The 26,005-nt window shown below is 38.6% G+C and overlaps 1 protein-coding gene across 2 annotated transcripts; it reads right to left on the reverse strand.

The window, feature by feature from the left end:
- Positions 1–25,376, reverse strand: CHODL (chondrolectin). Of its 2 annotated transcripts, none has more exons than XM_005901872.3 (6): positions 24,836–25,371; positions 13,793–14,102; positions 13,491–13,648; positions 8,247–8,333; positions 6,095–6,197; positions 1–2,962 (listed from the first exon to the last, which is right to left on the reverse strand). In XM_005901872.3, the coding sequence occupies exons 1-6, from the start codon at positions 24,912–24,914 to the stop codon at positions 2,878–2,880; spliced, it is 822 nt and encodes a 273-aa protein (XP_005901934.1). In that variant the 5' UTR covers positions 24,915–25,371; the 3' UTR covers positions 1–2,877. The 2 variants fall into 2 exon arrangements, with proteins under 2 accessions (XP_005901934.1, XP_070223612.1); XM_070367511.1 differs by lacking the exon at positions 1–2,962 and adding an exon at positions 2,980–4,479 and having other exon boundaries at positions 24,836–25,376.
- Between the last annotated feature and the right edge of the window lie 629 nt (positions 25,377–26,005).

A 26,005-nucleotide genomic window follows, 5' to 3' on the forward strand; every position in this document is an offset into this window, starting at 1 on the left:
TTCCAAGCTGGCATTTTTTTGGGTTTACAAAAATTATCAATCATATCAAAGAGATACAAGTATTACAAACGTGGGTTTTCTCTGACAGATGTGTTTATAGTGGGTATTTCTAACATGTCCAAAGCTTATTTAGACACAGCTGAATTGCCCATTACAAGGCCAAAAATGTAGAATAAATGCATTTGTTCCACAGCTTTAATCTCTTGGATCACTTCCAAAGTACAAACTTCAATATAGCTCACCCCACAAAATCTACTGATTTATTCAGAAAGAAAAAATTTATATAAATTAATACAAACACACACACACACACACACACACACACACACACATTCTTACATGGGTCTGTATAGTCCAAAGGAATAGAAAAGTTTCAAGCAGTTGAAAGAAGAGATCCATCAGTTCATACCTATTTTATGGAAGAAAGGAGACTTGGGCTAGACCTGAGTGAATAGTTGTTACTGATGGACTAAAAAGGCATCGGCATACATAGGTCACTCCCATGTAGGTGGGAGTGACCCTGAAAGTTCAGAGAGAAGGGACAGTAGACAATCATGAACTGTCCTAGTAAAAGGTGTTCTCTCTGAGCAATGGTCAGAGAAAGGGAAAACAAGGTCATAACAAGAAGGTGTGGCCAGATGATTGAGGACTACAAATTCATGGAATTTATTACTAGAACAAAAATTGGGAGTCCTTGAACACACTGTTCTTTCTAAGACCTTTCCAATGACCTGTTCCTAATAGAAAGGATGAAGTGATTAGGAAGGATGGAGCATCAAGGGTAGAGTGTGTTATTTGATTTGATTCCCCAAATATTGTTCCACAAATGTTTCATCTGCATTTCAAAACATTTATTAGAAGCATGTTCTGAAAATTACAACAGATATATCACAGACTCCTTTTTATTTTTCAAAGGTCAGCTTTAGAAACCCTTAGGACAGTCACTCTTTACCATCTTCTATTAAGAGAGAAGTTCCTTATCCCATCCCTAGGAACTCATGGGTTTAGTAATTGATACCAGAAGAGTAATCCAGGTCTGGAACAAGATAAAAAGCAAAACCAAGTCCCTTCCCCATTACTTTTCCTCTCCCCTGCAGCTGCTGTGGGTGGCACAGACGTTGGGGAAAGCCCAGTCTCCCTCCATCCAGTCCCGACTGAAGGAAATAATGTATGGTGGGAGCCTGGAGGAAAGAGGTGGGTCTCAGCAGCTGGTCTCCTATGCTGCCCAGAAAGATGGGTCTCCAAGAAAGGAAAGAGGAGTGTTAAATGTGGGCAGCTGTAAGCTTAGAAGGCAGCTGCCCATTTCCTCAGTCTCTAAGCAGCTGAAAACAGACCACTGCCCACTAATTTCTATTTTGTCTCTTAATTTTACCAAACAACTGGAATTGTGAATTCCCACAATGAAAGCACTTTCATTATCTAATTGAAAAGATGAGGTTTAGAACACCCGGCAACTGTAACTTCCATTCTTACCACACTTAAACAGTCATTTGTTTCCATGCATTATTGCAAACACATCTGTACTTCGTTCATGTAAGAGATTTAGACAGCACCAATGATCATTCTTCAGAAACAAGAACTTTTTATTTGGTTAAAAGGAGCACAGAGACGTTTGAAGACCAGATAGTTACATCTCTCTCTTGAGAGGAAGGAGCCACAAGCATTGAAGAAACTAGAAGAGAATACAGAGCCACCCCAATTTATCCTCCCAGCCAAACCCTGGACAGGGAACCCATGATCACTGATGCCTACAAACGCGTTTTTACACTATTTCAGTTTCTTTCCTCACGGAAATGTCAACGTGCTGTGCTTAACTGCACATTCATGGTGACCACTCAACTAGTCCCAACTCTTAAACCCCCTTATATGCTGATAGAGGCTAAACAGAGCCAGGAAAGACCTTAATCAAACTCTGCAGGAGTTTGCCTCCAAGGTCAACACCAGAACCATCTTTGCTTTGCTGGCAAGAGAGGGACTGATTTCAGAACCCTCAGAGAGCTACTTGTGGTTATACAGGCAACATGTGAAGACATTATCTTGATTGTGTATCCACCTTTTTTGTTCTAGATTGAGTATATTATTGTTTATACAGCTATTTAACAAAGTTATTACAAAATCTGTTGAACTTTAAATTCAAAATAATTGTAAGGCACATGTCTTGCACAATTGAAATTAGACAATTCTTGCCTCTAAGTAAAATATTTGAGTAGATACCACGGTTAATGAAATAACTTCTTATTTCTGAAGACATTTCCTAAACTTCCTCTGACCCAAAGCAGAGAAACTAAAAGAAGATGAGCCATTTCTAGAAAATGAAACTTTTTCTACGGTAATAGATTTATGTGTGTGTGAATTCAGTTGACAACAGCGATACATTTCTTTAATCAAAACAGCATGTATTGAAAAATGAGACATCATAAAAATAAATACTAGAACAGTCCATTCTATCAAACACTCATGTAAAGGAAAAATATTTTGCACACTGTAAATTTCGATGCAATTTACATTACATTAACTAGATTACAACTTATGAAAGGTGAAAGAGACAAAGACAACTGCTTCCAATGCACACATTGTTCTGATGTGTTCACAGCAATTTTATCTGCATTTTATCCATCTCATCGACTTGAAGTTTGGGTGCATCTTTTAGCAAAATAAGCATGTCTCACTCCATTATTAGCACAGCATTATTTTATAAATGAGATAATGAACATATAAAAATTATTTTAGTATTTGCCTCAAGGGGGAGCTTACAGTTCATCTTGCACATCCTTTGAGATTTCAAGCCATTCCAAGCTAATGTTCTGATGCCATTCCTTATACAGTTCCAGAATTATAAAACTCTATTTTCTTTTCTGGAGCCAAGTCAGTGGATTATTATACTTCCATGCCACTTTCTTTCCTGGTGCTTTTTGAAATCCACAGTGTGGATTGGTTTGGGCTAGTTTTTGTTCTTCCTTTACTGAAAAACAGAAGAAGAAGTAAATTCAATGTCTGAGACTTCTCATCAAACTAGGCATGTCTTGGTCCAAATGGAGCTTTGTCAGACTTATTATAAAAGTATTTTTCTTCTCTCATCAGCAGATTTTTTTCATTCCTACAAAAAATTCTGGATTATTCCAGTAGGTGAAGAGGGTAAGCAGTTCATATAAGATAATTAAAAAAATCTTTCTCTGACCCTTCATATTTTAGAATTCAGACATATACACAAATATGTTTAACCCAGTTTCAAAATGTTCATTGTAATCACCAATAATTCTTCATTTTCTTTGATCAGTTATTTTTATAATTTTGCTTTTTGAATAATCTGCCATTAACATATGATGTACTTTAATGTCAAATCATCAAAATAGTGCTTTTGTCCTACATATAAAAACTGTCCTATCCCCTCCACCCATCATGTTTTTCTGTCCTATAGTTAAGTCATTTAATTCCCCAAAGCTTAATTTTGCTATAGTTTCTGAAACAAAGGCAGTTCAAGGCAGATTCAGGCCTGAGAGAGTTCCTCTAGCTCTCAGGCTGACCGCACTCCACCCTGTCCCTCAAGCTGTGATGTCTTCTAAAGTGAAAAGTGAAAGTGTTAGTCATTCAATCCTGTCCGACTCTTGGCAACCCCATGGAATGCAGCCCACTAGGCTCCTCTGTCCATGGAGTTCTCCAGGCAAGAACACTGGAGTGGGTAGCCATTCCCTTCTCCAGGGGATGTCTTCTAAGTTTTTCCATAAGATGGCCACTTCTAAGACTCCTGCAAAAGTGACTGTTCCTGAGTTTCTCCCTTCCTGAGTCAGCCTCTTCAAGATACTTATCAAGATTGAGGCTCTTTTTTGATCCAGTTTCCTGGGAATGAGCCCTCGCCTAGATCACTAACCCCTGGTGGTTCCTGTTCATTTTCTTCTGTACTTCCTTGCTCCTACAGATGCTTCCTTCAATAGCATCTGCCTCCACCCCACGCTCCAGGCATTCCTCCTACCCCATCCCATTCAATCTCTGTCTACAAGACACTGTGTTGCTGAATCCCTTCAAAGAAAGAAATAGTCTTTCTAAATAAGCCTGAGCCATAGAATTTCATACTATTACTTAATTGACTTCAATTTAACTGTAAATTTATTGCTAATACATGATTGTATCTAAATGATACATTTTCGAAATGTGCATCCAAATAAGTAAGATCAACACATCTCTACCCAGGAAGTTATCCTACATGAATGGAAAATAAGCCAAGCAAAGTTGATGAAAAACATGAAATTCTCCTAAATGGTTGAAACAAAAGGGTGGTTAAGTTATTAATGTGGCTTTGGGGTAGCATTAGTATTTATTTGATTTAAGAGTTATCATGGGTTAAGGAAACAAGACTTCTTATTTTGAACATGACATGGAATCACAGAAGCCATCATGTGTACCCAACCGGAACTTAAACTTTCTGCAACACACTCAGATGACAATGGATTGGAGTCTTTGATGAAGTTTTTCCTTGCTTTCCTGGAAGAAAGGAAAATGGGAGGATCTAAGAGAGGATGAATTAAGCACTAATAGCTAATTCTGGTGTCTGGAGATGGCTTATGTTTGAGTGAGTATATTTTCTTACTCTGAGAAATATGTTTGAAATTTGAGAAATATTTCCTCACCCTTGAGAATTTCCAACATGTGAAAATTCCAAGGTCTTCAAAGTATAAAAACCTGGAAGACTTGAGAATGAGCAGAGTCTCCACAATAATATACTATTTTGGAAGAAGGAAAGCAAACTTCAGAGAAAACTCAGTTACTGATACTTCGGTAATTTTACTTTTAGAAATGAGAAGATCTACATAATTTTTCTCAACTCTTTGTTCATAGCGATTAGCTATTTACAGCCCTTCATTACAGTTTGGCTGGGTTATGGGGGGGATTTATATCAAATCCTCCCTCTGCTTCATTGTTTTTCATACTGATAAATTATCTTTTCATCTATAGTCTTAGAATTAAGGGTAAAATCAGATATTTACTATTGTCTTTATTCTGTATAAAATATTGAAAACATATATGTGTGTGTGTGTGTGTATATATATATATATATAAACTGAGTACACAAAATATAGTATTAATTTACCAGGCTTTATTTATCATTATTCAAAAATGGCTTCTTTAAACAGTCAATATATCACAGCTTGGATTTTTTTAAAAAAATTCTTTTGTACCATTTAGAGTTTATATCTATTTAATTTTTTTTTTTCTGGAGCTTTTTAACTCAGTAAATTCTTTAGGGTTCATGAAAAAGAAAATGAAGATAAAAGAAAAAATTACTTATCTGCATGTCCTTCCCTGTTGGAAACATTCTATCATTTTTTATTTAAAACACTGACAAAAATGTCTAGTTTATTCTAACAAGCATGCATTAATTTAAATCCACATCTTCTTTTCTTTGATATATACTTATATTTCACACATTAATGTTTTAGTTTAACTATCAAACTGACACCTATGAAAAAATTTCACCTGTAATTCAAGGGTATGAGTAAACAGATATAAAAGAATACTCTCAAGAGTCTGGATGTTAAGATATATCACTTTATTTCAAGATGCCTACTAAAAAGTGACTCATTTTACCATTGTTCCTATACTTAAAATATCCTTTGGAAATAAAACAGAAGGCTGGTTTTGCAAAAGGTACTACAAAGTTCACGCACAAAAATCAAGTCTGGCATACAACTTGAGGTCAAGATTAAAAGGTTTAGCATTACTGCCTGTACTTAATATAAAGAGACAGTACAGTATAGTCGCATATGTTGTGGGATTAAAAACATTCACATTTCAGATCCATCACACATATTAGCCATGAGACCCAAGGCAAATTGTATGACCCATTTAAGCAACCATATTCCCAACTGAAAAAGAGAAAACAGAAGGATACCTACTTCATATGGTCTGTGAGGATGAAATGAGATAATTCATAATCCTATAATCAAGGTATATGTTATTAGATTATATATACTGTATTTGTACTGAAAGAATTAGAATCACACTTTTCTTAAGGCAACTTAAAAACATAATTTTTTACAGAGTTATGAAAACATGTTTAAAGTTTTTCAAGTTGTCTCTCCATGTATGAATTATTTACCTTTTATGTAGCATCTGGAAACAGCAGGTTCCAAAAGCAACCAGGATCAGTAAGAGCAAAGGAATTGTTGGTATAACAACATAGATTAGATTGGGAATTATTCCTACAAAAGTAAAACAGTCTTAATGTAAACAGATAGTTGAGGCAGGATTCTGACATTATGGTTCTATAAAAGCTTTCTAAAAAATTAAGGCAAAATAGAATTATTATCAATAAGCAGATACCAAGTAAGGTCTTCCCAAAATACTGAATAATCTAATGAAGTAATATATTTATGTTTGGTTAAAAGTTAAAAACAAAATCATGCTGCATGGTTGCCATGCTCTGGTTAAATGACCATATTTCCAAACTATTATTAAATTTGCAATTCAGATAGGGACTGGCTTTCATAACATATTAATAATCTTAGCTATCTCACTCCATTAATCCTTCTCAGTTATTACTTTGAAAACAAGCACTGATTATTAAAGAATAATCATGATTAAAGTAATTGTTGATTTATTAGATATGTAATTATCCTAATAAGCTCAGTGCCATGATGACATGCATAACTCTCTGGGATTAAGCCAAAATACGTAAATATTAACTGATGATAGAGTCATAACCTAGAGACATAAGACTCCAGAGGCATAAATATTTGATCTTAATTAAATTCTAAGATGAATCATTTTTTAATCCTGTTCCATCACAGTAGATAATGTTAGGTATTCTTGGAAAAATAAAAAACTGCCACACAGAACCCCCATATAGCTTGCAATGACTTTATTAAACAATTTCTCAATGTCATAAGAGGGAAAATATTCCTAATATAATTATTTACTGATCTGTTTGATTAGATTTACATGGTCTGAATGGTTTTAAAATCAGACGACTGAAAGTGAAAAGCACTAAGGTTTAATATCACATCCATACAAGAAAAGCAAATTAGAAAGCTGTGTATTGAGATAGCAAATTGAAAGCCATTATCTTAGTCTAAATGTGTGTGTGCTCCGTCACTCAGTCATGTCTGACTCTTTGCAACCCCATGAACTTTAGTCCACCAGGCTCCTCTCTCCATGGAATTTTCCAGGCAAGAATACTGGAGTGGGTTGCCATTTCCTCTGCCAGGATCTTCCCAACCCAGGATCAAACCCACATCTCCTGTGTCTCCTGCACTGACAGGTGGATTCTTTACCAGCAGCACCATGCTAAAACAGGCCCTAACTGATACTAAGAGCAGTTTTTTTTTTACTAAAAAGAGGTTTGCATTGGGATTGTGTTCTGTGTCTTTTGCAGACACTGGTGTGCCATAGGCACTGAGTTGAAAGCTCATTGTATGTGTCTACTACCCAATCTGCTCTTTAGTCATGTCACTTGGTAACTTGAAATTGGCCAGGGTGGCAGTTTTCCATACCACAGAAAACTCAAAGCCTACAAATTGGACTTTTTAAATCCCAGCTTACTCTAGTCAATCCCTAAACATTTACCAGTTCCCTACTGTTTATAGGCTACTGAATGTGCCAATTTACATCATAACACCTACAAATTGGGGAAGATCCTTATGAATCCACATTTTAACATGGGATAGTTAGTTTATTACTAGATACAGAAAACAAAATTTGTATTCAAAAATTGGCTTAGGAGACTTCCTGGAGGTCCAATGGTTAGGACTCTGTGCTTCCACTGAAGGGGGCATGGGTTCAATCCCTGGTTGGGGAACTAAGATCTCACGATCCGCACTGTGCGGCCAAAAAAGAAGCACCCACAAAAACTAGCTTAGCATCATTTGTTCCAATGCAATTCTAAAATAAATCTCCATACGCCTATATTTAGTGCACTTTTTCACTAAGCAACAAGAAAATTGGGGCCAACATGAAGCAAAAGTGAACTGAGAGAGTAGCGCTGACATATACCCACTACCATGTGTAAAATACATAGCTAGTGAGAAAGTGTTGTGTAGCATGGGGAGCTCAGCTCAGTGCTCTGCAATGCTCGCAAGAGGGGGCTCAAGAGGGAGGGGATATATATACACACTCATAGTGGATTCACATTGTTGTACAGCAGAAACCAACACAACATTGTCAAAATTATCCTCCAATCAAAAAAAAAAAAAAAAAAATTAAGTACCTTTTCTTCTCCTTATAAGTGAGTTAAAGACATGTGAACTAATTACCTGCCTCAGTAACAACTACATTTTGATGAGTGTCTCCAGGTTGGTTGGTAAAATACGTCTTTTCTACAGGAGCTGTTGGATTAATCTCTGTAAATAATAAGTACAGTTATCATGTATAATGATAAATAAGACAAATGCAAATGTAGATGAAAATAAAAGCTTATTACAAAACAAAATAAACATTGATTTCTGAACAACTTCCAGCTAATTCTATTTTGAATTTAAATTTATATGAAATGATTTAACAATAAAGGCAGCATTTAATTGTCTCTGAATAAAAGATCTGCCTGGTTAACTCTTTGCAACTGGATCCACTGGGTGAATTCCTGTAACCCCAGACTGCATTTAACAATCCAGAGCATCTGTGCTGATGATTAACCTATTACAGGTAATAATGACCAAGGAGGTACAAAAGTAGGCAAAGATAGGCAAGAATCAGAAAGCATAAGAAAGTGAGGCACTAGCTGTGAATAAAGACCAACAAAGATGATTTCTACACTACTGTTGTTCACTCGTTAAGTCATGTCTGACTCTTTTGCAACCTTATGGACGGACTATAAGCCTGCTAGGCTCCTCTGTCTGTGGGATTTCCCCAGCAAGAATACTGGAGTCGGTTGCCATTTACTTCTCCAGGGGATCTTCCCGACCCTGGGGCTCCAGGCAGATTCTTTACCACTGAGCCACCAGTGAAGTCTTTATACTACGATGGTGTATAATTTAGATTTCTCCTCACAACAAAAAACAGCAGATAACAGCATATGGACAGTATCCGGAATTGATGATTCAAATAAAAATGTTCTAAAGCACATTTCTGTCCCCTACAAACAATGCCATCCTTAGATTTCCTTCTCAACAATATCTGCATCTTTAAAAAATTATCATAAATTAAGGCTTGCACATTGTTTCTCTCCCTGCTTTTTCTGAGGCAAGACTTTTTCAATTGCCACACACCTGAAAAATGCTGTTGTTGGTTTTTTTTTAATAACGATCTGGTACTACTCTCTTGTCTAATTTCTTTCTCTAGGGCACTATTGTTAAGAATCCACCTGCAATACCGGAGAACTGAGTTCAGTCCCTGGATTAAGCTGGAGGAGGGGATGGGAACCCACTCCAGTATTCTTGCCTGGAGAATCCCCATGAACAGAGGAGCCTGGCAGGCTACAGTCCCTGGGGTTGCAAAGAAGCAGACATGCCTGAGCGACTAAGCACAAGCAGTGGCTGAATTCATAGAGAAATTAAATAGAATTACTAAGAAATAACTTGTACATTTGTTTTCATTTGTTCCAAAAATATAACTCTGCTTATTTTTCTCAGTTAATGAAAAAGAAAAAACACAGGCAGCATCTTACATTAATTTCAGAATATTAAATCACTTCAATGTAATGTTTACTATTCTAATTTGGCTATATGGTCTCTATTCATTAGAAATTTAATTGTACACCATCCTATAATAATATTTATTATCTTTTAAACATATCTTACCCTGACACTTTGCCTCCTCTAGTCTTCAGTCCTACCCTACACTCATTCTTCTACAGAATTTAGGTACTCCTTGCTTCTGGTGCTCAACTGGTATTTGCTGAGCAAATAATACAGATATTATACAATTTATCAATATAGAACTGGTTATTTTTTAAATCGTTCAAAAGTTTTAATGTAATTGCTGATTGAGAAAATTTTAGAAATACAATCTAATACATGCCGTTTTTATTGTCTAAGAATAACAGTGCTTAATGTAATTTTAATAAATATAAAAATTTGATTCACTATTCAGAAAACTAAGATCATGGTATCCAGTACCATCACTTCATGGCAAATAGATGGGGAAACAGTGGAAACAGTGACAGACTTTATTTTGGGGGTCTCCAAAATCACTGCAGATGGTGACCGCGGCCACAAAATTAAAAGATGCTTGCTCCTTGGAAGAAAAGCTATGACCAACCTAGACAGCATATTAAAAAGCAAAGACATTACTTTGCCAACAAAGGTCCATCTAGTCAAAGCTATGATTTTTCCAGTAGTCATGTATGAATGTGAGAGTTGGACTATAAAGAAAGCTGAGCACCGAAGAATTAATGCTTTTGAACTGCAGTGTTGGAGAAGACTCTTGAGAGTCCCTTGGACTGCAAGGAGATCAAACCTGTCAATTCTAAAGGAAATCAGTCCTGAATATTCATTGGAAGGACTGATGCTGAAGATGAAGCTCCAATACTTCAATCAACTGATACGAAGAGCTGACTCACTGGAAAAGACCCTGATGCTAGAAAAGATTGTAAGCAAAAGGAGAAGGGGGCGACAGATGATGCGATGGTTGGACGGCATCTTCAACTCAATGGACATGAGTTTGAGCAAACTGTAAGAGATAGTGAAGGACAAGGAAGCCTGGCATATTGCAGTCCATGGGGTCACAAAGAGTCGGACATGACTTAGCAACCAAACAACAAGTCATGCTATTAGATAATATGCAGGAGCAGAAATAGGAGACCAAGTTCAAGTCACATAGTACTTCTGGTATAGTTGGAGAATAAAGTTCAAAATATTGTTACAATTTGTAAATTAGTTTTACTGCTTGCTCCTCCAATCCCCACACCACTAAAAAGCTAACTGCTGCTGTTGCTGCTAAGTCGCTTCAGTCCTGTCTGACTCTGTGCGACCCCATAGACGGCAGCCCACCAGGCTACCCCATCCCTGGGATCCTCCAGGCAAGAACACTGGAGTGGGTTGCCATTTCCTTCTCCAATGCATGAAAGCTAACTCAGTTCAGTTCAGTTCAGTCGCTCAGTCGTGTCCGACTCTTTGCGACCCCATGAATCGCAGCACGCCAGGCCTCCCTGTCCATCACCAACTCCTGGAGTTCACTTAGACTCACATCCATTGAGTCAGTGATGCCATCCACCCATCTCGTCCTCTGTCGTCCCCTTCTCCTCCTGCCCCCAATCCCTCCAAGCATCAGAGTCTTTTCCAATGAGTCAACTCTTCGCATGAGGTGGCCAAAGTATTGGAATTTCAGCTTCAGCATCATTCCCTTCAAAGAAATCCCAGGGCTGATCTCCTTCAGAATGGACTGGTTGGATCTCCTTGCAGTCCAAGGGACTCTCAAGAGTCTTCTCCAACACCACAGTTCAAAAGCATCAATTCTTTGGCACTCAGCTTTCTTCATAGTCCAACTCTCACATCCATACATGACTACTGGAAAAACCATAGCCTTGACTAGATGGACCTTTGTGGGCAAAGTAATGTCTCTGTTTTTCAATATGCTATCTAGATTGGTCATAACTTTCCTTCCAAGGAGTAAGCATCTTTTAATTTCATGGCTGAAGTCACCATCTGCAGTGATTTTGGAAGCTACCTACTCACCACCAAAATAGCACTGACTATACAAGCAAGGAATTTAGTCAAGCCAACATCCTTCATAAACAAGACACTAAGCTCAAGGAAAGAAAATCAGTTACATATGTGTATGTGTGTGTTAGTCAGTCATGTCCAACTCTTTAGCGACCCCATGGACTGTAGCCCACCAGGCTCCTCTGTCTACAGGATTCTCCAGGCTACTACCGTAGCCTGGAGGGGGTTGCCATATCCTTCTTTACCACTGAGCCACTGGGAAAGCCCTCTCCATCAGTTACATATAAGGTAAATAAAACGAAAATAAAGTACAGAAATTCTAAGTACATTAATAAGACCAACCATGGAAGTGTTCAAGTGCTTCAAAAACAATAAGTACATAAAATAATCTTGCTCAAAAGCTATACATATTTGAAGATTTAGGTAGAATATAGAAGATAAAGGAAAAAATAATTCCTTGTCTAAAATGCTGTTCCATAAGTAGTATAAACTTAGACTACCTGATACAAAACAGGATTCAGAGGTAATAGTGTCCTGAATAAGGTGGTAAGTGTGATGCAAGATAAAATAATATACAAGGGTCAGCTAAAAGTTCAAAGAAAGAAGATAATATTGTATTAAGAATATACCATAATATACTTTGTTTCATTTAACAGTTTCAAGCACTTAGTGTCACAAAGTTAAAATGTCAGAGAATTTCAACTTTATATTTTTCTAAGGAAAAAAATTTAGACAAAGAACCTAAGTGCAAAACAGATTTCATTTTGCAAAGGCTTCTAAGAGGGTAATGATGGATTTAACCACCAAGAGGTTTAAATAATAAACTCACCAGGGATAAAGAGAGAAGGCTAATATACTCAAGCGCAGAATAAATATAAGAGAAAGGTAAATCTAATCCAACTAATCCCTTGTGCTTTACAGTCTTATGAGTAAAGAAGTATAATTTCAAGAGAATAATGGAAATAGCAGCACTTGATTATAATTGCCTACCATGAACATATGCTTCGAGGTCAAGTAGACAGCCCTTGGGAGAGTTCAAATGAAACTTCCAAACACTGAGAGGAGAAAAACAGCAAAAAGACCTCAAAGCCTAAGTGTCTAAGTTGACTTTCTCAGATCATTAAAAAGATGAGTTTACATAGTTCTGATCAGTCTCTTTTTTGGTCAAATTTCAATTCAGTTCAGCTGTCCTGTTCAAAATAATTCAAGTTTACCATTTCAGTAGGAAACCATATTACCGTAGCTCAGGTCAGAGCAATCTCTCCATGTGCTGCATAGGGTAAGAAAGCTGGAGACTTCAAACAGAAGGAAACTGAGGAGCCATATTCCATAGACTGAGGGCCACAGCAAGAACATGCCACCTGCCCCTACTTTTCTTCACCAGGGTTCTCTGACATTCGGATTTTCACTGAGGAGTACAAGCCAAATATCATGCCATTATATGATAAGCTAATATCCCAGAGGAATGGTGCTTGGTTCCCTTAAATATACCAGAAAATGTTCTAAAAAACTACTAATCACATGTGTAAACTCCTAGGTGCTTTGGTGACATACTTATTTCACATGCACTATACTAAATGCTTAAATGTTTGTGAATAGATATTTATTCTTCATAAAACCTGTTTACAAAAATACAATTTGGCCTTAATATTAGAAATAATTACTGTCTTTTAAAGATACCTCTCTGGATATTTCTAGATACTCCCTTCTATTTAACTCATTGGGCAGTTGTTTGCTTTATAGCTTAGGCTGTTTCAATACTCTGTCATCGAACTGCAAAGTAATTTTGTGTTTCACTGTACAAAAACAAAAAGAGCCCAGGTAGCATAGACTAAAGATGAAAAATGTAAGCCAATACACATATACAATCTGCTCCTACTGACTTACAATGCTTCCTACCTGGTTCATACTTGCAGATGTAATTGTGCTTCATGTTGCACCTGTCGTCATTCCACTGGTAAAGGTAGGGGCCCCCAAGGCCAGGGTTGGCCGTTGGCTGATGATACATCACAACACACTTCTCACTTCCACAGGAAGGTTCATCAGTGTACCAGTTTCTGCAAGGACAGAGTACCAGGGACACTTCTCAGTGACTTCGCCTGTTCTACTCTGACATCCTCTACAGGTAATGGACATCTCCCCCCATTCTTTGCCCTCTGAGTCCCCCCAGAGACCTCTGCCTCCTCAGGATCCCCACTCACCGGTACTGGGAACTGCTTCCATCCGACCACTGGTAGAGATCTGGGCAGGCACCGGATGTTTGCCCCTGGCCATTTCTCCAAAGCCCTATCCAGAAATCACTATCGGAAATTCCTATTCCTGGCTTTGTCAGGTTCTGCAACATGCTTTCTATTAACTTCTGTTCTGCCTCATTCTCCAGGCTCAGAAGGGCTCCCCCTTCACTCTCGCAAGCCAGCCGTGCCTCCTGAAAGCTCACGCGGCTGGACAGCTCATGAAAGTAGGCCATCTTGTAGCAGAGATGCTTGAAATCAGCAAAACATACTTTTTGGCCTGAAAAAAAGAAAAGATGTCCATGTACTGATTACCTGAACTATCTTCATAATGGTACTTACTACACGTTAAAACGAAAGAACCAATCAAATCAGAAAGAATCTACCAAGAACGCTTCTCCCACTGAACCACTGCATAAAATCTAGAAAATATTCTAGATTCCTACTTCAATCTACAAATGCTAATTGATACCCTAACAAACTAGTAACCCAAACTTTTCAAAACAGGGGAGAAGAAAGTATAAGTGGGTCAGTCGTGTCCAAATCTTTGCAACCCCATGGACTGCAATGCACCAGACTCCTCTGTCCGTGGAATTCTCCGGGCAAGAATACTGCAGTTGGTTGCCTTTCCCTTCTGAACCAAGGGATATTCCTGATGCAGGGATTGAACCCAGATCTCCCACCTTGCAGGCAGATTCTTTACCATCTGAGCCACCAGGGAATCAGTACACCAAGGACATTTTTGTAAATCATAATTCTTCTGGCTTACCTTTTGCAAACTGATAGCTAAAGCAAGTGAAAGTAGATAAAGAAATGTCAAGTATACACAGTAAAGGAAGCTAAAAGGTCAAAATTATGAAATAAGAATCACAATTCACAAAGGAATTAATAAAAAGTAAAGTAAAGCAATCTTTACATAAGGCATCATGAAGTGAATACATTCAAATAATTTAAATTTAAATAAAGTGGCAAATATAAACTGTAAATATTTGTTTTTCTTGTATATATTTGAGAGCAAACATTAAAATTCAAAGTTAATAGAAGTCAGTATAAAGGTAAGGGTAATAATAAACAGTTTATTAATATAGTGTGGTATTAGAAGTGACAGGTAAACCTTTTAGAGTACTCTAGGATATTCAGAATTTGGAACAGAAATTTAAAATGCAAATTTTCACTTGTATTTTAAAGGTTTTTATAAGTTACAACACTCAGTTCAACCATCTATGCTGATATCTATGAATGATTTTAAAAGTCACTATATATAGACAGAATACAAATTTATGTCACGATATTAGATTGAACCACAAATGAAGTTTAAAGATAATTCTCAAGAGTTCTTAATGAAATATCACCTTTTATCAAGCTTCACTGCTACGACATCACTAACAACATCTGTGAAGACTTAAATACATAGGCAAACAAAAGTTTGACTTAAAAGGCCTCTCAAAATTGAATTTCACATACCTCTACATATAGTTCAGAATGAATACTCCTAATTACTTCGTGACAGAACTACAAATATGAATGATCGCACTGCATCATAAAAAAGCCATATAAATAACAGGAATAGTGTCCAGGATTTAGCAACGGAATTCCTATTGTTCTATTGTTTGCACCTGCCTCTTTTATCACCAAGTAAGTATGCCAAGGTTATAGACACGGTCTCCACAAAGGTCATGCTGCTCTGTTTTGTTTTTCATTAGCTTCCATGATTCACCTCAAATCTTTGCTGCCAACTTTAAAAACTGCCATGGCTCTATCTCTGTCATTATTCCTTATCCCCAGCCTGCTGTCCACAGTCTCCACCTCCCTTTCAGTCTCTCGTTTCAGCCTGAGCTTTGCCCTTGGAAAATAAGCTAGTATTTTATGTAAAATTAAGGTGAGTTACTTTATACCAAGAGATCAAGACATAGCTTTACTGCTTACAATTCTTATTCTTCTTGGGATTGAAGGCTTTATTCACTGTGTATTTAATTTTGTAGCTGATCAAGGAAATCTGTCAGTATTAGAGGGCTGTTATAACAGTTTCTAGCCAGTGTTTTAATATTTAAAATAAAGCATTCAAGCTTTATACTCTTAATTACAGTACATCACACTGAGCCAGTGTTGGTATCACATCCATTCTCCTCCAGAATCAGCAATTAATGACCTCTGATGACACTTAGAGGCAGGAGGGAAGAAATCAGTGGAAGGCCATTAACCTCACACCAGTGTTTGAGTGATAGGCATTCAGTATCTTGATACAAGCTGAGAACAGCCAACGAACAACACAGAAGTTCCAGCAATGCAAGCAAGACAGCAAGCCAGGTGTCCTCTTTGTCTCATTAACTGTGATCTGGACTCAGGACTAATGCACTGAATAATAAGAACAAATTAAGAGACTGCCCCAACTATTAATGAAAACTAACATGTTAATATGAATGACTACAGGAAACTGGAATTAAAGAGACACCAAAAGGACAAATGAGCCTGAAATAAAAAATCTGGGGGACATGACATGGAAGTCTCAATGGTTGATCCTAATACAAATTTTTTTAATTTCTAATTTATTATTAGGGTTTGTGACAATGTCAATGTTCAAAATGGTTGTCCCTGGCAATACTTTAGTAATGCCATTAAGCCTAGTGATTTTTAGGCTTGTATTTTTAAAGCAATCTCTATCTCTATTTTCATTTCTACATCTTTTACATACTTCTAAATCTCAAAATATATCTGAGCTGCATTCCCTTGAGCTTTCAATGTGTTCAATTTTCCACCCAAGAACCTCAGACTTCAATGTGATCCCAGCTTTTGAAATATTAACTTGTCCAATGAGATTGTTTGGCAAGATAACAGAAAGAAACCAAATTAAAAAAATAAAAACAGATTAGCCAGAAATTTTAATGAGTTAAAAATTATTTATGTAACAAAGCCAGCAACAGTAGTTCAGAGGATATGCCTAGTTCACTTTATAAGCTAAAAGTCTCTGCTCATTATCTTTGACATACTGAAAAATAAATGCAGAGATTTGTTATTTATGATGAGGACACAAGAAAAATGATGAAACTGTATTTATAAAATTAAAATAGCACTTCTAATTAAATGCATAAGAGAGCTTTCAGTGTCTTGTGGAAATTCCTAATACCACTACTAGGTATTAGAAATGTCAACCTGTAGATAAACATTAGTCTATACAGAAATAATAATAATAAAGGAAAAATCTAGAGACAGGGATTATATTTTAAATAGTTAGGAACTAATACGAGGAGCCCTGGACAATAGCCAGCCTTTGCACTCTCTGCGCCAGGTACCATTTCTTTGGCAGTGGATGAAGGAATGGTCTAGGATCCTGGAAGATGGGGTGTGGGCTGTGGTGGCTGCATATCAGGGGGACTCGTAGAGGACGAGGACAATGGCCGATTACCAATTACAGACATATGTTAACTGCAAAGTGTACTAAAGGAATATCAGCTGTGTCCACACATTTTAAAACTGAAGTTACTAGCAGTTCAGCTTTAGCAAGGCAGTTTTGAGGAAATTATTAGCTATACTGCACATTTTTATGGTATTTATATAGAAAATCAGTTAAAGCTGACACTGAATTTCTTCACATTCAATTCTATTTTATTATCGACTTCCACCTTAGTCAGCAAATTTGGTCCAAGTTGCAGCACAATCACCAGAAGCAGCAGCTACTGAACCACTCACCGCTTCAGCCGACACACTTGGCTGCAGGAGCAGGGGAGCTTTCAACAGCTGGGAAACAAATGTTGCCCTAATTCCCAGAAAAGTTCCATTAATACGGGCCTTCTGGAAGCAACTTTCCCACTTCTCTGAAGGCTAATCTTAGGGAGCCATTACGACTACATCCCTTCTCATTCTGTGAGATCACATGGAAAATTTCCTTTTCTCTTGTTTTTAGATATTCAGAATAAATCCTCCATTGACTTTTTTGAACAATGGGAAGCTAGTCTTCCATCTACTACATCTAACTCCGTTTACTACATTTAATCTTCCACCGACCATTCTACCACCTGTAAAATAATCAGATACCCACCTAGCACTAAGGCTAGCTTGATGACAATTTACTAAAACTTACCTAACATCTGTGGTGGGAAATCTCCCTTTATTGTTGGCTTATTTACAAAAGAGAAAGACTTTTTACCTAGGAGTCAACAACTCCTGGTTTTAATACATACATTCATACATGCATGCATGCACACACACACACACTCATACAACTACACAGATACATATGCACTTTAATTCAGCAATAATTTTTAGTATTGCCTGCTAAAATAATCATTCCTATCATTATCACAGCTAAAATTCTACTATTTCCACAAATAGATAATTCTTTTTTTTCTTAGTCATAAAAATTCCTGTAGATCTAAATATTGGCAGAATTTTAAATGTTTTTAGTAACAGTGTAAAAGTGGAACCAATTCATAAAGTCATGGCAAGAATTTTTCTTCCTGAATAGAAAGGATCTATGATTTGGTTTGCGGGTGTGCATGTTAAGTCACTTCAGCTGTGTCCGACTGTGTGACCCTATGGACTGCAGCCTGCCAGGTTCCTCTGACCATGGGATTCTCCAGGGACAAGAATACTGGAGTGGCTTGCCATGCTCTCCTCTGGGGGATCTTTACCACCCAGGGATGGAAAGCCGTGTCTCTTACATCTTCTGCATTGGCTGGTGGGTTCTTTACCATGAGATCTACCTGAGAAGCCTATGATTTGGTTGGGTTTCATTTATATTTATAAAATTTCTGAAAGTTGAGTCCTCAGTTATGAAAGTAATAACATTTTTTCTTACACCTCACACTATAATCACATATTAGCAACATTAAATAAGTATGGAATTTTATCATGTTTTTCAATAAAAACATGGAAGACATACTGTGAATTCCAGTTGTTCAATTATGATCTACCTTTAGTTGCAAAGAAAAAAACAAGTTGTACAAAAGAGGACCTACATGATAAATCTTCCCCAAATCAGACTAACTGGACTTTGGACATTTCACTAGAATACCATAAACCAATTTGCTTTTCGTGGTTCTTTTTTACTCTACTCAAAATCAAAGGGATAAATATGCTGAAACGATAACATACAATGTGAAATGACTTCCGATCATAATGCCCAAACTTTGAAACTAAAAAGGAAAGCTATCAGTTATTCGTTCTGCTTTTACTGTTCAATATCACACCAACTTTTTAAGACTTTTTCATCATAAAAATGTATTGCTATAATAAACTTTACTTTTGCAACAGATTTTGTAATGTAATTAACTGCATAGTGCACTATTAAGATCATGCTGGAATCCATCTTCCTATACTGACAAACAGCGAAAACTATAGTCTTGGCCATTGTTTGAATAATGGTGGTATCAGCAAATCCTAACTCTCCACCTGGGAAACACCACAAGTCTTCTGAGAAGAGGATGAAATTTATTTCATTAACCTAGTATTTATAATAAGATCTACATAATAAATGTAAACCAAGTAATCATGTGAGTGAAGAATTCAAACATTGAATCACTAAAAGCTGACTTCAATCAATAAGAGCTGTATTTGAACTGTGGAAATATTAGGGACATTATTTAAAACTTTCCTAGCCTCAGTTTTCTTACCTAAAAAGTAAGAGTAGCTCAGCGATTTAAAGAAATAATGATAATAGCCTGAGATTTATCAATAGCTAAGTGTGCAAACCCTCACAGCTAGCACAATCCTTTGTTTTTCAGTCGCTAAGTCTTGTCCAACTCTTTGTTTCTCCATGGATTGCAGCATGCCAGGCCTCCCTGTCCTTCACTATCTCCTGGATCTTGCTCAAACTCATGTCCATAGAGTCGGTAATGCCATCCAACCATCTCATCTTCTGTTGTCCCCTTCTCCTCCTGTCTTCAATCTTTCCCAACCTCAGGGTCTTCTCCAGCAAGTCAGTTCTTCACATCAGGTGGCCACAGTATTGGAGTTTCAGCTTCAGCATCAGTCCTTCCAATGAAGATTCAGGACTGATTTCCTTTAGAATGGAGTGGTTTGATCTCCTTGCAGTCCAAGGGACTCTCAAGCGTCTTCTCCATGCCCTTGGGTAAATTAGGAAAGAGGTGATACAGGCTGGTCTCCTGTAGGTGGCCTCAGCGGTAGCTGTGGGGCCTGAATGCCTGAGTGACCTCTCACCTTTTCTTGGTGAGCCTGTGTCCATGACACGACCTGCACTATTGTGTTTGAACCCCTCTAACCCCACAACTGGATGCTGGGAAAGATTGAAGGCAAAAGGAGAAGGGGATGGCAGAAGATGAGATGGTTATACAGCATCACCAATTCAATGGACATGAATTTGAGCAAACTCCGGGAGGGAGTTAGTGGAGGACAGAGGAACCTGGCCTGCTGCAGTCCATGGGGTCACAAAGAGTCGGACACTGCTTAGCAACTGAACAACATCAACAACAACCCCACAGCAACCCTGTGGTGTGGATGCTCTCATCCCATCTTAACAATGAAGCAAGGGAGACACAGAAAAATTAAATCATTAGCCAAATTCACACAGCTCATAAATGGTTAAGGGTTTGGAACCAGGCAGTCTGGCTCCACAGTTCACACATGTCCCCAAACTTCTAGGCTGCCTCCATGGAGGTCTCAGGTACATTTTTCTTAGGTGAAAAAATTCATGAATAAAGGGACTGATTCATATATACATAATTAGTATAACCTATGCTGTCATGTTTAGCATTGGCTCATGATTGATTACTGGATGGCTAACACATGCTTAGGGTTGTACATGGAGAGTTTCCCTCTAAGCAGAATGCAGAATTTCTTTTGGTTAACATTTAGACATAGGTTTCCTACTGCAACATCCGTCTCAGATTTTCAGACCCCATATCTCCTCAATGATTTTTAAGTCTAGACCTTCTATTTTCCAAACAAAATAGACAAGGTCCAACCTGAACATATCCCCAACAAAAAGGAGGATAACTTTAGTCAAATCGCCAGGCTATGTTCTATCATCAGTGATACATTAAAACATGAAAGAAACAATCTCGCCTGATGGTTGTGTCTATCATTTACCTGTGTGCCAAGCATCTAACACAGAAGACAGAGAGTTGGAGAAGATCAACATTGCTAATGAGACCATCAGCTGAATTTCCACTTTGGACATCTTTATATAATACTGTCCCTTTTTAATGTTAATGTAACAGATATTATCATCTTCCAGTAAAAGAATTATGAAAATAAAACCATAAAATAATGAAAAATGGCAGGTAAGGATTAATGACTATGATGAATGTGTAGTTTATTAAGTGACTGCTAATAAGATTAATTCATTCCTCTCTTGCCCAAGAGATACTTAAAGTAATTGCATCTTTGAAAACTGCACTATCATCACTTTATGCTTTTGATGACGTCATGGAATAGTACCACAAGCTGGAATACGCTCAGCAGTTTTTTTCAATTAAAAAAAAACAAACTTGTGTGTCCCTTGCTATTAATCTATGGGCTACTGGTCACCACCTATGATTTTGTAATATTCTGTGGCATTTGGATGATCAAAATGGAAGTCTCTAAATCATTCAGTCTTCTAAATAAAATGTTTGCCAATTTCAATAATTTCAAGTGAATACATATTAAAGTGTTCTGCAGAAATATGGAGGTACCCTGAAACACACCTAATGCACTTTGCAGTATAAATAGATTGATGGATCACTGCTGGGTACACTTAAAAAGAGAAAGTAAACACACACACACATTACTTCAGAACACTGTAAATGCTTAAGAATATCCACGTGCTCTTCAGATATATTCTCCCATCTTAGAGACCTGAATTTTGAATTCTTTTTCATATGTATGCATATACCCCCAAAGTAAAATCGTCTTACCTTTGTCCTAAAGAAGATGTCATTATCCACCAGTCACTTCACAAATGTAAATGACTGCAGCCCCCCAGAGATATCCTCTACACGAGAGATCCCCAACCTGCCTGAGGGTCTGAGGTACAGCTGATGTAATGATAATAGAAATAAAGTGCACAATAAATGTTAACGGGATTGAATCATCCCCAAACCACCTCCTACCCCTCGTTCCATGGAAAAACTGTCTTCCACGAAATCAGCCTTTGGTACCAAAAAAGGTTGGGCCCATTGCTACACATCTGTGTAGAGCAACAAATCAGTACTGGTCTAAGATCTTAAAGCAATTCCCAAATTAGAATCAAAAATTCACTAGATATTCTGTGATCACTGTCTTCATGGTTATATATTTTTATTGCATATTCATGCATCAAAATAAGCATAGCCAGGAATTTATAAACATACTTTTCTATTACTGCTGCTGCTGCTGCTGCTAAGTCACTTCAGTCCTGTCCGACTCTGTGTGACCCCATAGACAGCAGCCCACTAGGTTCCTCTGTCCCTGGGATTCTCCAGGCAAGAGTACTGGAGTGGGTTGCCATTTCCTTCTCCAATGCATGAAAGTGAAAAGTGAAAATGAAGTTGCTCAGTTGTGCCCGACTCTTAGTGACCCCACGGACTGCAGCCCACCAGGCTCCTCCATTCATGGGATTTTCCAGGCAAGAGTACTGGAGTGGGTTGCCATTGCCTTCTCCATCTATTACTGCTAGATGCTATGAAATCTTATGAGGCAGGTTAAGACAATGTTTCATAAGCTTATTCTCCTAAAATGCTTTCACTTCATTTATAAATAATGCTCTCAACTTTTAAAAAGGTGGTGTATGTAACAGTATTGGAAAGTATTTTATTGTATAAAGTTATGAGTTCTTATCTTTTTTACCTAGGATAAATGATACATTATATGGAAATTATAATGGTTATAATGATCTTCAATAACTAAAAAATGCATTCCATATATTGTAAGTATGTTCCTAATAATGGCCCTAAAAAGCTTGTTTCAGTTGACAGACAGTTAAGTAGAATTTTGGTAAATGGTCCCTAGTGGCATGAAAAAGTTGACACACCTTTCAAAGCTTAACAGCATCCAGGGAGACATTAGACCTAATATTTCTGAAATATCAGGCTTTAGACTGCTCTGTTTTCATGCCATCATGGCTGATATATACATTTTTAAAAATTAGTCTTCAGAGGATAAAATTACAAATCAATTTATAATGGTTAGATTTCAATGTGAGTTTGTATGGCAAAGACAAATTATTCATAAGAAGAACATAACTTGGTAATTATTTTACTATCAAGTAAACATCATCATTTATGTTAAATTGAATAAATCATGTTCACTTAATTAGAAATTTTCCAGATGTCACCTACAAGATGTCTATAAATACTTGCTAGAAGAACACAGCAAAAGGTTTGTAAGTATTTATGCAATAATAGAACACAACATAAACTTTTCATCAATGGTTTTTCTCAAGGTCTGCTTTATGTATTTTTCTCCCTTTGCAAATTTTAAGAGATGAAACAAGAATATACCTAATGGAGACTATTTAAATCAGTGAAGTTTTTCCATGTGTTTAAGAAACACCTTAAGCTCAGAGCCTGATCTCTACTGTTCATTCATTTGCACGAATAATTCTGACAGAGACAAAGGCAGTCAGATGCTTAATTTACACATTCAGATGAGTTTGTATGCTGGACTTTTCTTTGAAGCTAACATCGGCAGGAAGAATCCAAAGCTAGGGCTTGTGTAACCTTATTTGATTCTGCAATGTTTTCATTTTATATTTAAATAATAACAGCCTGGGAAAAAAATGTAAGCAATATGTATTTCCAAGTGACCTTTCACACAAGTATTTAATTCCAATATCTCCAGAGGGCCAAAAAGTTAGTGGAGAGTGATTGATACCCAGACATTGAAGGATTGTATTCAGAAGATGCAGAACATCACATTGCTGAGGGGAATATCAGTAACAATTAAGCTTAATAGGCCAATTTCTAAAGGTCTGACTTCACTACTGATTAAGTCGCTGTCATCTGTCATCTACCTCTAGTGACACCTGTTATACAGATGCACAGAATGTGAAAAGGAATCTGTGCTTTCTACATTTAAAAAAAAAATTACACACTTAAAACCCAACCCACATATCTTCAACGAATGTCTATTGCAACGCTATAATTAGCATCACAAGAAACTTCAATAAGTGTAGCTATGCTCAATTTTCCTGTAAGGCGCCATTCATTCATCCTAGGCTTTCGAGAATCTTGGCTTTTTTTTTTTTTTTTCAGAAACCTTCCCCAAAAGTAAGGGAGAGTGAATGTGGTATGAATTGCTCAACAACAGGACAGTAAAAGTCGTCGAAGAAAAAAAAAAAAAAGGCAAAGCAAAGGCCGGGAAGCTTGCCAATTCTGATCCCTTTCCTGGGCATAGACTCGAACCGACCTAATTGGGCATCTACTGTGTGCATAGACCTGCATTGATGATCATGCACAACTCAACCCAACTCGAGCCGATTTCGTGTTCTGGGAAGTCCCCAACTTGCAACAAGGTATGTAAAGGAAAGATCTCCTCCCACGACGACCAGTGGCCTGGTCTTTGTCAGCCCTCCTGAGAACAAAGGCTGAGCACCCCGGGGTCGTGAGCCACCCACAGCGAACAGATCTGGTCTCAGAAATCATCTGCATGAAACCCGTGCGGGCGGGCGGGGACTGGAGTCGAGCCAGGCCAACAGAGGGTGGCATTTCTGCAGCGGCTCTTCTGTCACTGGGCTCCGTCTGCCTCCGCGGTACCCCACCCTTTCTACAGGTACCAGCCCTGCAGCCAACTCTCTTACAAAGAAAGTCGAAATAAGTCCTAGAAAACGCTGTACTGCCCAGGATGAAGCAGAGCTCTCTTCGTAGCCACTAAACCAGGCACTTCCAAAAGAATGTAAACTTTTCTGGGTGTTTAGGGAGGGATGGGGAGAAAGCAGCATGCAATCAATTTCCTCCTGCCTCCTCCGGCCCCCTACCTATCCCGCACGGGTCTCCAACCCCTGGGAGAGCCTCCACCCCTGGACACGCCTGCCCTCGCCCGCGCGCCCCGCGATCCCCTCTCCCGGCTTGAGAGCCGGGCGGGCTGCCCCGGACTCACCGCTGACCACCCGGCGGCAGAAGGCTCCGTGGCCGCAGAGCAGCGCGGCGCCCAGCAGCAGCGATACCACGCGGCTCATCGCGACGGGGCGGCAGGTGTGGCGTGGAGCGAAGGTGGTCTCTGCCCGCCTGGCGGCCCGGGCTCTAACCCCGCAATCCCCCTGCCTCCCCGTTGGAGGCCCTACTCCCGCTGTCCGAGCCCGGCTGCCCGGCCCCCTGAGAGCATCGCCTCGGGCCGGACCTGGCGCCGGGCGCGCTGATGCCGCGCGCGAGTGTGCCGGGTTGGAGCGCACGACCCTGCGGGTGCGCGTCTCCAGAGAGGCACCCGAAGTGAAGCGGTCCCGTGTCTGTCCCAGAGAAGAAGAAGGAGCCCCGGTGTGGCCCGCACCGTGCCCCTGGCTCCTCTCCTCGGCCTCTGGCCAGCGAGAGGCTGAGCCGGTATGCCCAGGTCGTGGCTCCTACAGACGCAGCAGCAGCTCTGCGCTGGAGGCGCCGTCTTATATACCCACGTCCCCGAGGTTCCAGCCCCTCGCCAGTAATAATTTTTAACTACTTCGTCTCTCCTGCCCTGCGGTGCATCCTTGGCCCCTCCCCTAAAAACTGGAGCCACTTTGAAAACAGTCCAGTCAGCAGCCCCACCTCCTCGCGCTCTCCTCTTTCCATTCGCTAGCAGACCCATTTGTGTAAAATGAGACAGTTTTGCTATTAAACTCTGGCAAAAGTTGGATCCATTTGATTTTCTCAAAGATTAATGGCCACGGGGATGCCAAGTTGTGGGGCCTTTCTCTCTCTCTCTCTTTTTGTGCTATATTGCTTTATCATATGTATTGCTAGATGCAGGGCACTAGCCACTATTTAAGATGGATTGGTGGAGTGGGAGCCAAAACCTATTCGATGAATTATACTGTTTGGCAGGTTTTCCCCCACCTCGGTTCTGCAAGAAGATTACTTCCAAGCAGGGTTGTTTGACTAAATTGCCACAGGAGTAAATTGAAGAGAATATTTGAAACACAGTTTTCCCAACTGATTTTCATCTCAGTATTTCAGAATACTTGGGAATTTCCTGGACATAAAGGTATGTATTTCTTTGCAATCATCTATCAGTGAGGTATGGTGCTAGAGAAGACTCTTGAGAGTCCCTTGAACTGCAAGGAGATCAAACCAGTCAATC

This window comes from Bos mutus, chromosome 1, assembly GCF_027580195.1.
Source record: "Bos mutus isolate GX-2022 chromosome 1, NWIPB_WYAK_1.1, whole genome shotgun sequence".
Taxonomy (NCBI): Eukaryota; Metazoa; Chordata; class Mammalia; order Artiodactyla; family Bovidae; genus Bos; species Bos mutus.

What these genes read in the sequence shown, in the direction of transcription:
- CHODL (XM_070367511.1), bottom strand. Translation starts at nt 24,914, where the DNA reads ATGAGCCGCGTGGTATCGCTGCTGCTGGGCGCCGCGCTGCTCTGCGGC. An exon ending in CATCTGCAAGTATGAACCAG is followed by an intron (nt 8,334 to 13,490) that starts GTAGGAAGCATT and finishes TATTATTTACAG; the next exon opens with AGATTAATCCAACAGCTCCT. An exon ending in TTCCAGATGCTACATAAAAG is followed by an intron (nt 4,480 to 6,094) that starts GTAAATAATTCA and finishes CCTTTCTTCCAG; the next exon opens with GAAAGCAAGGAAAAACTTCA.